This window comes from Anguilla rostrata, chromosome 15 (assembly GCF_018555375.3).
Source record: "Anguilla rostrata isolate EN2019 chromosome 15, ASM1855537v3, whole genome shotgun sequence".
NCBI classification, from domain to species: domain Eukaryota; kingdom Metazoa; phylum Chordata; class Actinopteri; order Anguilliformes; family Anguillidae; genus Anguilla; species Anguilla rostrata.
In genome coordinates, this window is record NC_057947.1 from 18,579,167 (window position 1) to 18,598,323 (window position 19,157).

Here is a 19,157-nt window from a genome sequence, read left to right on the forward strand (position 1 = left end):
ACAGATCAACTGGTTTGCACTGACAAAATTGGGAATAAAAGTTAAAAACTAGTGATCTGAAAAAAAAATGTTTTTCATTCTGCGCTCATTCCCAATTCATACAGAAAAATATCAGCTAAAACCCCTTTGGGAACAAGCGATTTGAATTTGGGGCTGGGAGGGAGGTTGAAGGATAAGTGTGAAATGATTGCTGTCACTACTGGTGCATCTTTAGCTCAAAGATACCATTCAATGGCGGGTTTACCGCTCCATGGCACCACTGAAAGATGCGTGAAACTTTGTGTCAGCTTCATGTTAAGTATGTGGTAGTTGACTCATAAATTATCAGAATTAGGATTGCATTACCAACAGATCAAGAGCCATGTTTATTTCAGTAAAGCAAAGGCCCCTTTGTGTCTTGGAATATTTTCCCAAATGGCCTGCCCTTCTGTGTGAAATAGAAGCAATTTTTTTCCCCACAAGGATAATTTACTTCTAATCCCTTTTAATCCACGTTGCATGAATTTATACATTTAATGCCTAATAAAATTTGCTAGTAATTTGTCACAGAGATTAACCAAGCTCAGGATCCCTTCCTGCATTTGGGGTCAAGTCTCATTTTACAATCTCATGCAGGCAAATGCATGGGTCACAAGCTTAATAGCAAGTCACTTTCTATAAACATTATCTGAATCACCGCAGGATTCACAACCAGGTGTACAGAAAGATGCAATGAGTGCAAAGTGCTGATGAGTGTGGATCACCATATTGACAAAAGTATGGCAGAGGAAGTAACACAGGTGTTGCTATGATAGGAAGGAAGTTACTTAAGAGGAATGAGATGAATGAGAAACATAAATGTAGTATGTGCATTCATTTTTTGTTGTCAAAGTTGCACTGTGGTTTAATTGAATTCTGCCCAGACTAATGTGACTGTACCATCAAACTTTCCCGACTGCGGATTTACAAAACTCCTGTACTGTGTTAGATCCCCTGCACTTAGATAAAAATAAAATATAGAGTTGGGATTTGACACCACCATTTTTTACATCCCCAGCTTTTTTCAATGTTTCATAAAGCCACTATGTATTATTATTTGTTGTCTTTGCATTGCATTCTATAACTAGGGTGAACAATCAACAAAAATGCATTTATTTGATTTTTAAATGAACTTATTAATTACAAAAATAACATGTTATTCAGCACTTTTTAGCATTAAATAGTTATTGTTTGCACATGGCCAACTCCATTATGAATTTAAATTTCTGAATTTTCATAAAGCAGGTCTGAAAGTTTCAAGTTACAAGATTTTTCACAGCTTCTTCCATATAACTGAATAGAAAGAGTCAAATGCTTAATCAGTGTTTGCAACCTGGATCAACTTGACTATTTTAAGATGTAATATCAACTCTGTACTCACACATTGTGGTATAATACGGTATACTGTACATTGTCCTAAAATAATGCTAACTAAAAGTATATGTCCCTTAGTTACAACCAAGTTTCAGTTCCACAGGTCCTTGTGAAGGGTTATCTCCTTGCTTCCTTGAGCAATCAGTATTATTACATTGTTGAATAAATTATAATATGTATTTTTCTTCCTTTCTTTACCAGGATTTCTAAGCACAGGTGACCAGGCTGCTAAAGGAAACTATGGGCTGCTTGACCAGATCCAAGCATTGCGATGGATCAAGGAAAACATCCAGGCATTCAAAGGAGATCCGAAGAGGGTCACCATATTCGGGTCTGGGGCTGGAGCCTCCTGTGTTAGCCTGCTGACCCTATCCCACTATTCAGAAGGTACGTCTGTTTGACTTTATCTAACCAAGTAGATGACCACACCGAGTCAGGGTCTCAGTTCGATATCTCATCCAAAGGGCTGCAGCTTCTACATTGCCCCTTACTGTGCTGGTGCAATTGTTTTCTATTTGGCCCAGAGGGAAGCATGTCCACTACTGTCCCACCAACACCTGTCCCATAAGCATCTTTGTTCTTTCATGAGGGCTGGCATCCAGGTACTAAGCCCAAGTCTGCTTAGCTTCAGCAGTTTGACATGACTGCTGTATGGTCACTGGCTTTGTGTGTGCTCATGACAGCATGCCTTCTCTCCCAAAGCCACCAGCTCCTATGATTAATAAATAAATACCTGTGCAGTGAAGCGACAGGCTCGGTGCTGACAAGGTATCTGTGCAGTCACAAGACTCACCGTTCCACTGCTGAATCAGAAGTTTTGCGGGTCAGGCCAACCTCAGAACAGATAAGACTTTTTCATCTCCACTGCTTTCGGCCATGTGTATCCCCCTCTATCATTCTATATCTCCTGCTTCTCCTTCATCTGGCCCTTCGCCATCTTCTCTTTGTGCTCAAAACCTCTACCTTTGCCTTCAGTTCTTGCTAGCTAGTGGAGCAGTTTCCAGCTGTGCAGCTGTCTGCCCGTTTTTGTACATATATCATTACTCGAAAGTAATCTAATTTTAGAAATTTCAAGGTTTCTATATGCAAGGCTTTAAAGAAACTCAAATCTCAAATCATATAATGTTAAGAATCCCCCCACGAGGCCTGGGGCTTGAATTCCTGCCATAGCATTTCTTGTCTTGTGATCCCATCTCTATGCATGACCCTCTCTATTCCCTATTTGAATAAAGTGAGAAATACACAAGGACTGTTTTTTTGTGCCTATGTGTGAGAATTGTCAGGACGGACACATTTTAGTTATCTATCCTCACCATTCTATAATTAGTAGAGGTATTTCCCCTACAGCCACATGATACTTCTACAGCCCTGCAGTAAAACCACAAACGTTGGGTTATTTTGTTTCTCTTCCTTATGCTGGTTATTTATCATCTTCCTTATATAATTCATAGTGGAGTCAGCCTGCACCCGCAGTTTCTTTCCAGAGATAACATGTCAGGCTGTCATTCGCTGCAACACAGCATTAAAATACATTTCAGTCAAAAGAGATAAAACCCAGAAAGCGTGTGAAGGTTCATCAAGTCATGAAATGATGTTACAGTCACCAGATTTTAATGTGACAGCTCAGTGAAGTGAGCCTTCAGGAAAGCTACAAGTATCTGACATTTTCTTAGACCATTTAAAACTTCTCAGACTTTTATTCCATCAAGAACAGCATTCAGGAATCTAAAGGTCATATTATATCTTCCAGACAGAATGCTCAACTCTATCTGCTGTAGCCTTGCTACACAGCTTGCTAGGTATGATAAATTAATTCACAACACGCCATATGCTTCTTTTCTGAAATATCTCGTAAAGCTTTCTTCATATTCTAAATGATCTTGCATGACACTGTTTATCGTACATAAGTCCTCAGGCAAAAACAATCCCAAAACAGGCATGTTCAAAAGTTATTTATTCAAATCATGTTCATATTAAAATATGTTGGATACACAGACTTTCTAGCATAAACATTTGATTGGAATACAATTCCAATATAGTAAATTCAAATCAGTTAAATTTTTATGCAATACATTTTAAATAAGCTGAATGCTAAATGTTTTTTTCTTCTTCAATAAAATAGAAAATAAAATCTCACATTACAAAATAGAAAACGCAAATAGTCCAGACAAAAGTCATAATTTTGTTCACAATCAATTTTTTTACCATAGGAAAAACCTTGGTCGGCCAGGTTGGTGATTACAACCCTGGGATGTTCTCAGGTGATTAGCCATGTACAAAATTTGAGTAATTTAAGAATTTAAGGTTGTAGGTTTAAGACTTACTACTTTTTAAATGACTGGCTGCCAAATGAAGTGAAGCCTGGGTATGGTAACACGTCACTTCCTTTTTGCTTTCAGTTTAACTACCGCGGCAGCTGCATTTCATGTCAACAGCTGGTATAATAATGCTGCACTACCATCACATGTAAAAACTGCATTGCAGTAATCATTGGATTAATTCATGTATAACTCCATCAGTGGTGCTGAATGACAGAAAACAGCATTGCTTTTAGAAAACAGAACTAGGCTTGAGATGCCTGAGTGTTTTTTACAGTGGGCTCTGGATAACTTGGAGGGGCAGATTTATTTATTTAATTTTATTTATTTATTTAATTTTATTTATTTATTTTGGAGCCAATGCCAAACCCGTTTTCTGATTTTTCAGATGAAGTTTTGCCCTGCCCTTGGCTAATATCACTGCAGCAGTTATTTCAACCCTTTAGCTTGGTACGATCACCAGGAACACTAATAAATACTGCTTTGGTGTCATCAGCATTGGCATAATGAATGAGTGGACTTGTGATAAAGCATGTCCCTGGGTTGCATATAAATAGAACATACTGCACATGCATAGTAGTTTGGCTGACCCACAGTTTATTTGTTAACTTGAACCTGATTTGAAAAATACATATTTACTGCCTAACCTCTTGTATCAGCACAAATGAATAAGGGGTCATAGAACCCTGGCAACTGATATGGCTCTCTTTGCCATAATTTTGGACATGACTTGTCCTAAGTTGAGGCACAGTTTGCTTGCTCTTTGCTGTGTGTGTGTACATGTGTGTTTGGATAGACATCCTGTAATTAATTTAATAGTAATTAAAGCCAAAGGAGGCTTTAATTTAATAGTAATTAAAGCCAAAGGAGGCTATTTCGATCTAAGTTGTGTCTTCGATTATTTTTAAATCATCTTTTTGTGTTATTGTAGATAGAAATTAAAGTTTGTACTTTGGTTTGTTATTCAATAAATGTGCATATCTTAACTGAATTCTCACCTAAAGTTAATTTCTTTTTATTTTTTACTGAAGGTCGGCTAATACTTTTGGCCTGTACTGTATGTCATTGTATCTTTCAATTATATAACTCGAAGGAATGGCATATTTGATATAAACATAGAGTAAATAATGAAATTGACTTGTTTTATTTTTATGATTTTCTGTGTTTATGTATGCAAATGTGGCTGTTTAATATGAAAACAAGAAATGCCAGAATTTGATATTTGAATACGAATTATCAGGATTCATGGTTTTAATTTCGAATTCTGTTTGTCAGATCTTTTCCAGAAAGCCATTATCCAAAGTGGGACAGCACTGTCCAGCTGGGCAGTTAACTACCAGCCAGCCAAATACACACGAATGCTGGCTGAGAAGGTTGGCTGCAACATGCTGGACACCATTGACTTGGTGGAGTGCCTCCAGAACAAGAACTACAAGGAGCTCATCGAGCAGAACATCACTCCTGCAAAGTACCACATTGCTTTCGGGCCCGTCATCGATGGGGACGTAATACCGGATGACCCGCAGATCCTGATGGAGCAGGGGGAGTTCCTGAACTATGACATCATGCTAGGCGTCAATCAAGGGGAGGGATTTAAATTTGTGGATGGCATTGTGGACAGCGAAGATGGCGTGTCTGCCAACGATTTCGATTTTGCCGTGTCCGACTTTGTTGATCACCTCTACGGGTACCCGGAGGGGAAAGACACCCTCCGAGAGACTATTAAGTTCATGTACACGGACTGGGCTGACAAGGAAAACCCAGAAACCCGTAGAAAGACTTTGGTGGCGCTTTTCACCGACCACCAGTGGGTGGCACCAGCCGTGGCTACAGCAGATCTCCATGCTCAGTACGGCTCACCAACTTACTTTTACGCCTTCTACCATCACTGCCAAAGTGACATGAAGCCCAGCTGGGCAGACTCAGCCCATGGAGACGAGGTTCCCTACGTGTTCGGGATCCCCATGATCGGTCCCACAGACCTCTTCAATTGCAACTTCTCCAAGAACGACGTCATGCTGAGCGCTGTCGTCATGACCTACTGGACCAACTTTGCCAAAACTGGGTAGGTTCAACTTAATAAAAATAAAGGCAATGAAAAATGGAAGAAAAAAAAAAACTAAGTAAAATTTTTGGGTAATAAAAATGCATATTATTATGCATGAATGTGGGGCATGTTAAAATTGTGTTGTGCATTTCATGATTTACTACAACTGATGATGTCTTCAAACAATATCGTCTCATCATGAAAATTCAAGTAAACAGCAAAAACACAGCATGGTTTGGTGATTTGCATACTTTTTCTGTTCATGATTGAGAAGTAAGAAATCAGAGCAGATTTTTGCACCAGAAAATCATTAATAGGTGAAGGAAGACATTACTGATGACTAAAAAATGGCTCCTCTCCAGTTGTAAGTGCATCAATGAATTGATTGACAGCTCTATCAGTTTACAGCTTGGCTGCTCGTCTCCTTGGTGAATGCTTTCACTTTCTCAGAGCGCTTCACTATCACCTGGCCTTCTTCAAGATATACCCTGAGAAGGTCCTACCAAGCACTTCCACAACTTTTAAAATACTTTCAAGTTACTTCTGTCACTTATGAATGGCAAATAACTGCAAGGTGAATTGATATTTTTGTCCTCTCTTGGTGAATTGACCCCATGTTGCACCTTAAGCAACTAAAACAAATTCAGAGCATGAAATATGTATCTCTTTTATAGTCACTCTACATTTTAAACAAACACTCCGGTCTGATATTCGCTGTGAAGTCCTGCAGACAAGTCTGAAGGTACAAGAAAATGAAAACACAACATTAGCTTGCCTTGTTGAAGTTTGTCACCATCTGAAAAGAATGTAACAGAATCTTGCAAAGTAAAGTTAAGAGCTGCCTTATTGCAGGAGCATCACTATGTAACAGCTGGGAAGGGGGGGGGGGGGGGAGTGCTCGAAAGCTATACATGCGCACTATGCAATTAAAACCCATTCAGAGAACCAGTTTTAAACATTGTTCCGTTATACATATTTAACAACATATTTCTGGGCTATCCATACATTGCAAATAATCTGTTGCAACTGGCCCGGACAGTGATGTAGATATTTTCCAGGCAATCAAAATGATGCTGATATTAACACAGTAAATTTCTGGAACAACTCAAATCACAGCACATAACACAGATGGTAAGGCACACAAGTGTAAAATGTTTACATGATAAAAACGCATAAAAATTGAATCAAAACATTCCATGAGCTGTTGAAAACAGCAAGCTACCTTCTAAAAAATATTCAGAAATACTGCAGGATTAGGCCCATGTAGCCTTTTCGAATCACGTCTGCTCTAAATGGGAAATCCAATCTGATACACAGGCGAATAATAGATATCAGTGCATTAATAGACAGGATACAACACACATCACACTTTCACTGACTACAAAGACTCTTAAACCGCATCAAACATGGAGAAAGTGTGAAGGAGTATGTTGCCAGTCCCAATTAGCAAGGAAGCACATACAGTAATTCTCTCATTCAAAGAAACCAAGGATGAAGTCATTTCATAATCATAGTAACAATAAATGAAACAACAAGGGTGCCGGCATCTTTTTTTTTGCCCCAAATGAATCGAAAGCAGGTCAATAACCATGTCAGTCTACTGACATCCCTGTCAATGTTGGAGTACATCCTAATGCTGGAAACACAAAAAAGTAGTTGAAAATATTCCCGTGAGGGAAATTCTTTTCTCAGATGAAAGAAGTAAGCTTCCACAGTCCTTCAAACAGAGTTAAACACAGTGTTTTTGATGAGGACTGCGTGTTTATGGCAGATTTGATGCACCTTTTGGCTGTTGTGTGAAAGGCAGCTCTCTGTGTGACAGCAGTTCCAGGGGGAGTGATTTTGCTGCTTTTCAGTGTTGTCCACAGGAGGTGGGAGACTTAGAAATCTCCTGAAACTCTCAGTTTTTTGACAAGTGGAGGTTTCTCGAGTGTAATAACCTCAGTGCAGCAACTCAACAGAAGGATGACTTTTGCACAGCTTCAGTTCACTGAAAGGGAAAAAAAAACACAACAGAGAAGTACCCTTATGCCAAGTACTTGTTGGATGAGCAAGACCATTTCCACCATTGCAGCTCAGAAGGCTGCAAGATAAATACATGGCCCACATTCAAAATCAGAAAACACAGGAAATTCAAATGGATAAACCAGTGTTATTTTCAGTTCCTATTCCTAAGACAAATATCGATCAACTGGCCCAAATGACTAGATTCCAGTTTTTCAGCAATGATAAAACAATTAACATTGGTGTATACCATTTCTTCAGGATGTTTACATCAGTTAAATATAATATTTATTTTGAAATTGTGTCTGATATGCAGATATTTCAAATGAGATCACTATTTTTCTATAGTAATGACAAAGTAAGAGTTTCATTATGACCTTATTTTATGCAATCCGTGATCTGCAAACAGGTATTAGGCTTCAATTGTTAACATCTCTCTGTGATCTGTGGACAAGGAACATCAAAGGTGTGTTTCTGTACAGAAGGTGAAAGATCTGTTGCAGGTTAATTATGGTAGCAAACAGAAAACATGGTAAGTGGCTTCCATTATATGTCTGCGGTGTGTTATTGTGGAAGTTGTTGATTAATAGTGCATTCATGTTAATGCTAAGAAAAGCATGTGGGCTAGCCGCCTCTTCTTTTTCATTTCCAATCCACTCGCTGAGTTGCGCAACTGGTACAGGCAAACCGGGGAAGTGCTTTTGAGCAAAGAGGTGGTGAATATCCTAGCAAACATAACACTCCATCCCTGCACTGAAAGTGATTGCTTTTGGTGGGCGTGCCATCATGCCATAATTATGACCATGCTCCTAAATACACACTGTAGATAACATGGCGTCCTCAGAGAGGCTGTGAGTCTAAATTGTGACTCAATAATCACACAGCGCGGACAAATTCAAGTAGGCCTGCAACATGTTTGGTAGATAACTTTTTTTTTTTTTTTTTCTGCTGCTGCCTGTCGTAGCAGCTGAAGAGCTGTGCACAGTATTTCATGCTTCGCTGTGCATGGAATACCCTTCTTACTGCAGGCCTGCTGGGACAGCCAACACATCCTCCCATTAGTCCAAATATTTACAATATCAATTGTGCTGCATGTTAGACTGTAAATTTGTAATAAAAAAATCAAGCAGGAGGAATTACAGTTGGGAGAATATTGATGAATGAATATATGGCGATCCCCTATCAAAAATAAATAAATAATAATAATTGAAAAAAATTAAAAAGAAATATACATATATATAGTACTTGTAGGTGCTTGATTTTCTTTCTTTTTTTTTCTTGTTCAGAGATTTTTCAATTTTGGAGTTTTAGTTTGACTGAAAAGCCATATTTATGCTAATTATTCCTTTGGGCTAGAAGCCACATTCTACTAAAAATAGTAGAGTTTCAGGATCTTGAGAATGTTTTTATGTGCTTTATTGATGGTCAGCAGCACTCAATTATTGCCTCCTGTATGATTTTTATAGCTCCTTGAATTTGAGGGACCTTGAAAGGACTTGAAAAGTCCTCGAAATCATGGCCTGGGTAAGTGCGGGAACCCTGCCTATCACAAGTACACCCTGTCTGCACAGTCAGGCCAGCCAGGGAAATCAATGATAAGGGTTCCCTTTATGCACAGCCCCCCTAGCTGCCCAGCTCCCGACACCTCATTAGAGTACAGTTCCAGACTGCAAGGTGTGAGGTGACATTTCTGTTCTGAGCACAGTCTAAGCTTCACTCATCATCTCTGCACTGGCATTGCTGGCGGTTGTTTCAAGGTCACAGACTGCCATTGCACTGTTCCTCCATCTTATAAACTTGCAAAATGACCCACTGAATCTTTGGTGTTCCATTGGATGAAAGCCTCAGTTACATAGAATTGTTTATGAAATGAGCTGGCCAATTCCCCAGGCTCATACTAGAAAACATTTTTTAAAAATAACAAAGTGCCAACCAAAAATTAATTTTGCAGTTAAATCAGAAAAATACTGTGCCTTATCTGCTTTTGTATGTAACGGAATTGAACAACCAAAGATGGGAGGCTAAACTGCAAAAGGTGAAAATGATTTGCTGAATTATCAATCATTCATTAAGAACTGAAGTGGCAAAACTCAGGGACGAGATTTGGAGTATAACAGGGCCTCTGTGCCCGTTAGCGGCTCCAATTCATTCCTTTTTCTAGAGTGAAGCAGATGCTAAAGTGGATGTGGGAATTTGATGGCATTAGGAGCAGGAGCCAGGGAGGGCGGAAGTGGGGGCTAAGAGGAAACGACAGGAACGCCTGCGGGCTCCTACTCTGAGAGTGCTTGATTACATGGGTATGATAGCTTTACATTAGCATAAGTTGGCTCAGACTGAACTGACATAAGGGAACTGCAGCAGTTACAGTAGGTTATGGAAACATTGCTGATGGGGGGCCAGACTACATGGAGGCTCGGTTTTATTGTGTCTCTTAAATACTGAGATTTCTGCGCATGCAGCAGCAGATCCTACCTGAATTCCATGCCTTTGTGTTTTTTTGTTTTTTGTTTTGTTTTTTCGAGATGAAAAGTAATTCAGCTGCTTGAGACAAAAGGGCCTGAGCGTCTTATCTGGAAATATATTATTGTTCTCGTACGATAAGGCAGTGCTGTCTTCGTGTAGTCTGTGATGGGCAGCATCCTATTTGTTCTGAGGCCAGTGGTATAAATTGAGGTCAAAGGCATAAGAAAATTAAGATGTTGATTGAAGGTAACAGAATATTAACATCTGCCTATAGGGCCATTGTTTTCTAGTTATTTGCCTTTGAAGTCCAGAGGGAACTGTAATGGCTGGAGATGTTATTATTACATGCAGTAATGCAAGCTTATTCTCTGAATTGAACCACCACAGAGCTTTGCTATTTTATCAAGCAGGCTGATCACATAGCTTAGAAATGGTGTGGCCCATGCTATAGCGACTACTTTGCATGTTGACAATACATGCATGTTCAACTGTAGCCATTTCTTCCACTCAGCTATCCTTTAAATCTCAAAAATGTGCACTGACAATGAGGCATTTTGATCACTGTTTGACAAATGGAAAGCACATGGATCCATTATAGACCTCACCAAAATATATTATATGCAAACTTTTTAAAGATATAATAGCAAATATATTTCACAGCAACATATTAAATATTAGTGTAAATATGTACACACACACGCACACACACATATACGCGAATACACACACACACTGCAGTATGTGATGTGGCAGTAGTTTGAATATTTGAAGATGCATTGTGGATAGGGTTGGGCATCGCTTAGATTTTATCGATTCCGGTTACCATTTCGATTTTGCTTATCGAATCAGGTTCTGACCGAATCCTGGTTCCAATTCTTGTCATATTTTCTGAAAAACCTAAATGTGTTCTACGCAAACCACCTTGATTTTCAGCAGATTTAGGCTACCATAAAAAGTTAATTGTCATTTTGGTAAAAAAATAAAATAGGGACGGTGCATAATGCGTCATACAATGAAGGCCACGCTCACGATGGGGGAGAACAACCTGTTGTGCTCCATGGAGTTAATATTAAAAGTTTGTGGATTAACAAAACTATAAAAATTCCAAAATGCTGTTGTGTGGTCGGCTATAATATTAAAAGTTTGTGGATTAACAAAACTATAAAAATTCCAAAATGCTGTTGTGTGGTCGGCTATAATATTGAAAGTTTGTGGATTAACAAAACTATAAAAATTCCGAAATGCTGTTGTGTGGTCGGCCATAATATTAAAAGTTGGTGGATTAACAAAACGGAAAATTCCGAAATGCAGTTGTGTGGTCGGCTATAATATTAAAAGTTGGTGGATTAACAAAACGAAAAATTCCGAAATGCTGTTGTGTGGTCGGCTATATGAGAAACAATGACAAGAACCTAGATCTGAAATTTTCTGTGCTCCTGTGCAAAAAGCTGCTTTTAACAAATGTTGTTACCATAGCTGCTTTTAAGTAACGTTAACGTTACTGGTCCTAGCTTCCCCCCCCCATGAATAATTGTCTGAATCCACTTGTTTCTCCTCATTGGCTGGGTCTTCTTGCATGGGAGGACATACAACTTAAAATATTAGTTTTTTGCTTTGTTATATGTAGGCCCACTTTCGCATTTTTGGCTGGACCGCAACAGCGGGGCCAGCCCTATAAACGCGGATGTCTGTGACTGAGTGACTGAGTGAGTGATGAAGTTACACCGCGCATGTCTGTGACTGAGTGACTGAGTGATGAAGTTACACCATTGTTCAGCCTGTTCGGTCCAGCCATATACTAGGTTTTCATATACCTGGTCTTGTTATAATCTTGATAATCCCTGCACTGCTAATACTAACTATACCGAGCGCAACGGATTGTTTCCCTCGGTCATTGGGGTGTAGCCTATTACAGGCATGTTGATGCATAAGTATTGCGTAACCAGTGAAGTAGACATAAATGCAGCAGGTCCTGGCAGTTGATTAAAATTCTTTGCATTTCACTCATCACAAATGCCATTGACAATACATTTTCAGAATTCGATATCAGATTCAAAACACACATTTCTTAACAAATTCCAAGTTCTTGAAAATTTGTAACTGGTTCCAGTCCTAAATGTGATGCAGTGTGTTGCAATGTTTTTTTCCGTCTTGATTAGATATTTTATTTCAAAATGCTTGCATATTCAGTTTCCATATGGATCATGTGCTTTGGCTGCCATATTGCATTTGGAAAAGATCCATTTCTCCTGGTCTGTGACTCGTGCTGTGTCTGTAGCTCTTGGCAGTTGGACCATAAGGGTACAGCCCTTTGAAAATAGTATTTAAATATGTATGCTCATATGGTCTGGCACTCATATTACATATGGTGAGTGTAAGCATACATGCATAAATGCCTTTCTCCTGATCTGTGACTTTCAGAATCCCATATTGTGCCCCTCAATATTATAGCGTATGAAAGAAAAATGTATTTGCATGATTATCTGCCATTCAGGTAAACTTAAGAACTTCCAAAAATGTGTCCATCAAAATTGTTTTACCTTAAAGTATGCCTTAGCTGCCAGTTTGTGAATGTAAACATACTGTACACTAAAAATGTTGAAAGCTTTTTAGCTGATATTTTATTCATAGAGACTTCAAAGCCTGCATACAGGACCATCATGTGATGTCCCTTTGATATGTCTATTCAAATATCCTGGCTGGCATGGTATTTTGGCTATATCTTTTGCAGCAAAAGGATCACAGTTCAGCATGAGAACTGGATCTCACTTGTCAATATAGCTAGTTTTCCCTTTTGTAGTCTCGTCCATCATCAAAATTAGCACGCAAGGCCAGCAGGCAAGCTTAATTTCATGTCCTGCTTTGTACTCGCAGTGTAATGCTCCAACCTTTCGCAGGGTGTCTCTGCTTTGTACAGACCTTTGTTTTTGTGCACATCCCAGGTGTATGAAATGAGGGCTTAAAAAAAAAAATATATATATATATATATTTCTGTCAGGACCACTGTCATCAAAGTAGATCTTTATTGACAATAAAGGCAATACAGTTATGTTTGGCAGTATGGCTCTGTTCTGGAGCTCTCCCGCCAACCACGCAGCCCACGTGGATAAGGCCGGGAGGCCAGCAGCCAAATCCCCCTAGAGGGGTACACACAGAACAGATCCAGCAGCAAAGCAAGTTCTTAATACATAGGGATGGAGCAATGCAAATTCTTAACACATAGGGATGGAGCAATACAAATTCTTAACACATAGGAATGGAGAAATGCAAATTCTTGACACATAGGGATGGAGCTGGAGTGGTGGAGGGGATTTACAAAGCAACGTGCAGCGGCTTGCATGCAGGAGGAGCAGCCAAATGAGGGAGGCTGTTTAAGTGGATCACCCTGTTAAGTGAATGTACTGTGATAGGCGAACATCACTCAGCTGAGCCATCAGCTGATTCAGCCGGAGCGCTTGACTCTCGTGGCCTGCCAGAACTACGCGATGCTTCATTTTTATATATATATATATATATATATATATATATGTGTGTGTGTGTGATTTGCAAAAGGAAATAGCCATGTTTCCTTATGTTCATGTGATTGGCATAAGCCATGAACAAATACAGTTAAGAAAGAAATGCCAAAATGCTCTTGGAAACATTCGTACACACAGTTTATGATCACATGTAATCGTACACGTTTTGTGAATGAGGCCCATTATATCTGATTCTGTCCTCCGTCGTGTGTGTGGTTGCAGTCCGTCGGGCAGCTGCCTTCTAAGTCATATGTGAATCCCTGCCATGGCACCTTCTGACATGTAATCCCTTCTCTTTGTGTTACCCTCTCTGTTTTCTACTTGTCTGAATAAAGTAAATGTAATGTCTGAATAATGTAAATGTGAAAGGGGCCTGCCTGTCCTTTAATAAATAAAAAAAATTAAAAAATCAGCAACCAGTTTGGGTGAGATGAGGTAACTCTGTAATCAACTGTTGTAAGGGTCTCTTGTGGTAAGCTGCCACCACATAATGACTGAGCCTGAGCCATTTGCAGTTCTGGTGCACTTGCATTCAGCACAAAGGCACTACTCTGGGGTGCTTTCAGTCAAATGCATTTTCTTTATCTCATCTTAAAAATGCACAAGACTGAGATTGGAAAAAAACAGGGCTTATTTATAGAGTATATATGTTTTTTTTTTACCAGTATAGCATGCATTGCTGCATCCGTGTGCTATATTTTAGAAGATTCTAGACTATATATTTTTTTCAGCAGGTTGTCTTGTTGTGAGGAAAGATGCACCAATTTCAACCATTGTTGCTGATAGGTGGATTAGTCCCATTTTCACATCTTTGCCTTTTGCATCTCTAGTTTTTAGAATCCTGAAAGATATCATGCATCAAAAAGTATTATTGTGGTGGCCACTCATACACAGAGTTATTAATTCATTATTGTAGGTATAATTCATGCCAATCTTGCCCATGGTTTCATGAGTGCATGTTAATGTTATCCTTCTCCCTACCATTGGTAGTAATTCCTTAAGCCAACATTTCCCATTTCCCTTGCGGTAAAACTGTACAACTGTGAATGTGTTTTCTTCCAGTTTTTTTCTCTGTTTCTTTCATTTTCTCTCTTAAAACTCCAAAAACGTGTGGTCTCACTACTACCACATTATGATTACCTATAGGTATCTGTACAGTGGAATGTACTTGATAGAACCTTGTATTTCATCGATAGACATCATAGGCAAACCTAAGTGGACAATGGCTTTCATGTTGTCATGAATTTACAGAGGATAATTTGATTAATATGCATAGCCTTTAAATACCTAGCCCATTTTAAGTGGCTTGCATTCGATTGTGTCTGTGTGTGGGGATAAGTACTGTATAAACAGATCACTTTGGAAAGTATATCAGACCAGAATTCAATTAACAAATGACCACACATGACAGAAAACTGAACAAAAGAATTAACAGAGGACCACATCAAAAAGTGAACTGGGGTCTACGCTGTTACAGATAAAATACCATCACTTGGAATTTGCTCATGTGCTGTAATGTCTGCCGCATATGACTGACATGGCTAACGGGTATTCTAGCAGATAGTATGCATTAATTACTGTAAATGTATAAAGCTAATGAAGACTTGTCACTTTATTGGTGTTGTGTTCTAATCTAATCTAATCAATGTTGGTTTAGTAATTACTCACAACTGTCAATTTCCCTGTCAGTAAGCAATGAACACTGGCATTCTGAAGGTCCCAATCGTGTTTCCAATGAAACGTTCCCAACATGTTTTCAGGTTTCTGAATTTGAAACCAACTGTGGCTAAATTACAGCTGAGTCAAATGTAAAAACATTTGACTCAGCTGTGAGAAGAACTACCAGAATAAATATTAATTCAGAGAGGTACATCTGTAACAGTACTGTGAATTTTCAGTCGAACGCTATCATTGTTTGCCTTAGTAAAGGCAGCATGCACATGTGAAAATTGTGACCCAGTAGAGTAAAATGAATACTCATGGATGGAATAATTTGTATATCTGTATATTTGTATAAGTTGTGTAACATGGTTTTGCCTGTTTTGTTTTCTTCATTTTAGAGACCCAAATCAGCCAGTCCCCCAAGATACAAAATTCATCCATACGAAACCGAACCGCTTTGAGGAGGTGGCCTGGTCCAAGTACAACCCCAAGGACCAGCTGTACCTGCACATTGGTCTGAAGCCCAGGGTCAGGGACCATTACCGGGCCACCAAGGTTGCTTTCTGGCTGGAGCTGGTCCCACACCTGCACAATATAAATGAACTCTTCCAGTACGTATCGACGACAACCAAGATCCCTCCGCAGGACACCACACCCTTCCCTTACACCAAGCGTTTCCCAGGGAAGAACTGGCCCTCCACCACCCGGCACCCCATCGTCCCCCCGGGCAACACCAAGCAGGTGACGGACCAGCACAAGACAGACGACCCCGACGAGACGGCCGTAATCATTGAGAACAAGCGGGACTATTCCACCGAGCTCAGCGTCACCATCGCTGTGGGGGCCTCCCTCCTCTTCCTCAACATCCTGGCCTTCGCCGCTCTGTACTACAAGAAGGACAAGCGCAGGCACGAGTCGAACCGCCGGCCCAGCCCACAGAGGAACGCCAACACCAACGACATCGCCCACATCCAGAACGAGGAGATCATGTCCCTGCAGATGAAACAGCTGGAGCACGACCACGAGTGCGAGTCGCTGCAGGCACACGACACTCTCCGCCTCACCTGCCCACCCGACTACACCCTCACTCTCCGCCGCTCCCCCGACGACATCCCACTCATGACCCCCAACACCATCACAATGATCCCCAACTCGCTGGCCGCCATGCAGCCAATGCACACCTTCAACACCTTCAGCAGCACACAGAACAGTACTAACCTCCCCCACGGACACTCCACCACACGGGTATAGCTCTGCCCCCCCCCAACACAATCAGCCAGCCTCCACCCGGGAAGGGCAGGGGCAGGGTGACGGGCCTGCTGGGGTGGGGTAGGTGGGCGGAGGGGAATTTCAATCACAACTCTATTTAGGCAAATAAAAAATAAAAACAATAAAGAAAATATATATTGAGTTAACTTTACCCCTAATGAGACTGATCACAGAAGATACTATTTTGTTACTGAGCCTTCTTGAAATATATATTGGAGCTGAACTCAACTTAACTGTGAAATGTGAAAGGTGAATGTCACTATAGTAATACAGCATTCAGACAAAAAAACTTCTGGAAGGATCAAATTAAATTCCATGAAAAAACAAACTGAACATTTTTTTCCACTTTCAAAACACTGGTACAGTATAGAAGACAAAAGCATAAAGTATATTTCTGTGTGTAGCAAGTGATAAGGTAACAAAAAGCTATGTATGTGCCATACATTGTATGCCAAGAACAACCACAAGGATTCTGTTGTACATGAAAAGCTTTTCTAAATGAAAGACAAACAGTTTGAATTGCAGGGACTATGCAGTTGACATGATGTAGAATCTGGAGATAAAAGCAAAGTCAGTTTTTTTTTTTCCCAGCCTGAATTGTATTTATGAAACTTTGTAAAAACGGAAAACTATGTAAATAGTTGTGAGTAAAACATACTAAAACAGAACAAACGAAAAAGCTTTTATTGTTGTTTTGAGTTTAAATGACTTTTATGAGGCTCGTGCTTTCGGTTGTGTGTAAATATGTTGGTCATATCATTTTTACAAAAAAGAAGTTGAATCCATATTCATTTTCAATAGAAAAAGAAAAAGACTTTGTTTGAAAGCATATATCTTAGATTATCTTAGTGCATCATGACCTTCATTTCTGCCAACACTTGCATGTTTGAGTATTTCTTTACAACTGCATTGAAAGTGTACTGTCTTAATTGGGGGTTGATCAATGGTCACCTGAATGGTGGGACAGCACATCAAATACAGGAGCAGCCACATGATTCCTGGTGCCACAAAATTATATATATATATATATATATATATATATATATATATATATATAATTTGCATATGTATGTTATGTGGTAATCAATTAACCCATATATAAAAACTTGTTTTCATGCTTCTCCATACTTTGCTGCTTAGTATGGTTTTATTATAGACATTATTATTATTTTATTTTTTAAATAATTTTTTTTTTAGCAACCTACACACTGCCTCAGCTTCAAAAGTGACCAGCATTGCATAATTTAGAACAAGGCAGTGGGCATTGATGCTTTAATTAACATTAGTTGAATATGTTTGTAAAGAAATATTTGTTAGATATTTCAAATTGTCATTTGCTAGCAATATGTAAGTATTGTACCGGGCTTGTGATACTTTGGGTTAAAAAGCAAGTGAATGAGATTATAATAGTCATGGCAATGATGGTGAGGATGGTGATGATGGCAATTAAAATCATAATAGTACTAAAAATAACCATTAACCCAATCATTTTATTTATTTTTGTTTTATTTTTGTTTGTTGTTTTCTGTAAGTATGCATCCTTTTTTAAAAGAAGGGAAATGACAGAAAGTAAAAAAGAAAAGAAAATCACCATGGATGATTACAGTGTTACTTTTGTAAATTTAAACACAGGAGGTACGCATCCTGGCCTGTGATTCTTCAGCTGTCGAGGCACGCAGGGTTTCAGCGTAGGATATTAAATTGTATTGTTTGTCTCATTTTGTTTGCAGTTTTTGCCTTAAGTGATAGACAATATTTCTGGCTGTACACCTGTATAAATTTTTTCTGCTGCATTTTTAATAAAATATCACAATATTTTCTAACATTGGTTTTATGTTTGTATCATCTCTGTACTGTGTTACATGATATGGTGAGTGTGTGCATGTGTATAACAGAGAAACAGATTGAATGCCGGATCAGATAGTGCTGGTCATCTAATATCTAGCAGCTGAAATAGGCTCAATGGTTAAAAACCAGACCCTGCTAGTTGCCTCGGGGTTGGGTTTTGATTGGCTGTAGCATATACCATCCCCTGGGTAAACCCCACCCCCACCCCATCATAGTGACTCTGTAGTATCAGGCACCTGATGTGTGGCTACAGCATTCTGACAAGTAGGTTGCTACACTGTGGAGTAAAAAGATGCAGCAGCTGGCTGTGAGTTCTTAGGTGGAATAAAAATGTTTTTAAATGAAGGCGGTTTCTAAAAATTGTTTGTTTAATCATCCAGTGGATAGCTATGAGCTATTGCAGTTTCATGCTAAAAATGCTAACAAACTGGGGCCTGAATTAGAAGCTGTTTTATAGCAAGTTTCCTGTCATGTAGAAAAGGATAAAAGGGGTAAAACCTAGGAGAAAAGGTTGGCATAGAACAGCTTTATGGCAAGGGAGGTGAGAAAGGAGGATAGGTGACAGTGGTAGATGATAGGGTAAAAAAAGAACAAAGAAATGAGAATGAATCAGTTGGGACAAGACTGCGTAGCAGA

The 19,157-nt window shown here is 39.3% G+C and overlaps 1 protein-coding gene across 4 annotated transcripts in view; it reads left to right on the forward strand.

The window, feature by feature from the left end:
• LOC135240647 (neuroligin-4, X-linked) overlaps positions 1 to 18,498 on the forward strand; it is an 83,831-nt gene extending 65,333 nt beyond the window's left edge. For all 4 annotated transcript variants that reach the window (XM_064310423.1, XM_064310424.1, XM_064310420.1 and 1 more), the window contains 3 exons: positions 1,594 to 1,779; positions 4,986 to 5,775; positions 15,803 to 18,498. In XM_064310423.1, coding sequence (XP_064166493.1) covers positions 1,594 to 1,779; positions 4,986 to 5,775; positions 15,803 to 16,655 — 1,829 coding nt within the window. In that variant the 3' untranslated portion in view covers positions 16,656 to 18,498. The remainder of the gene's footprint in view (positions 1 to 1,593; positions 1,780 to 4,985; positions 5,776 to 15,802) is intronic.
• Positions 18,499 to 19,157: the final 659 nt, after the last annotated feature.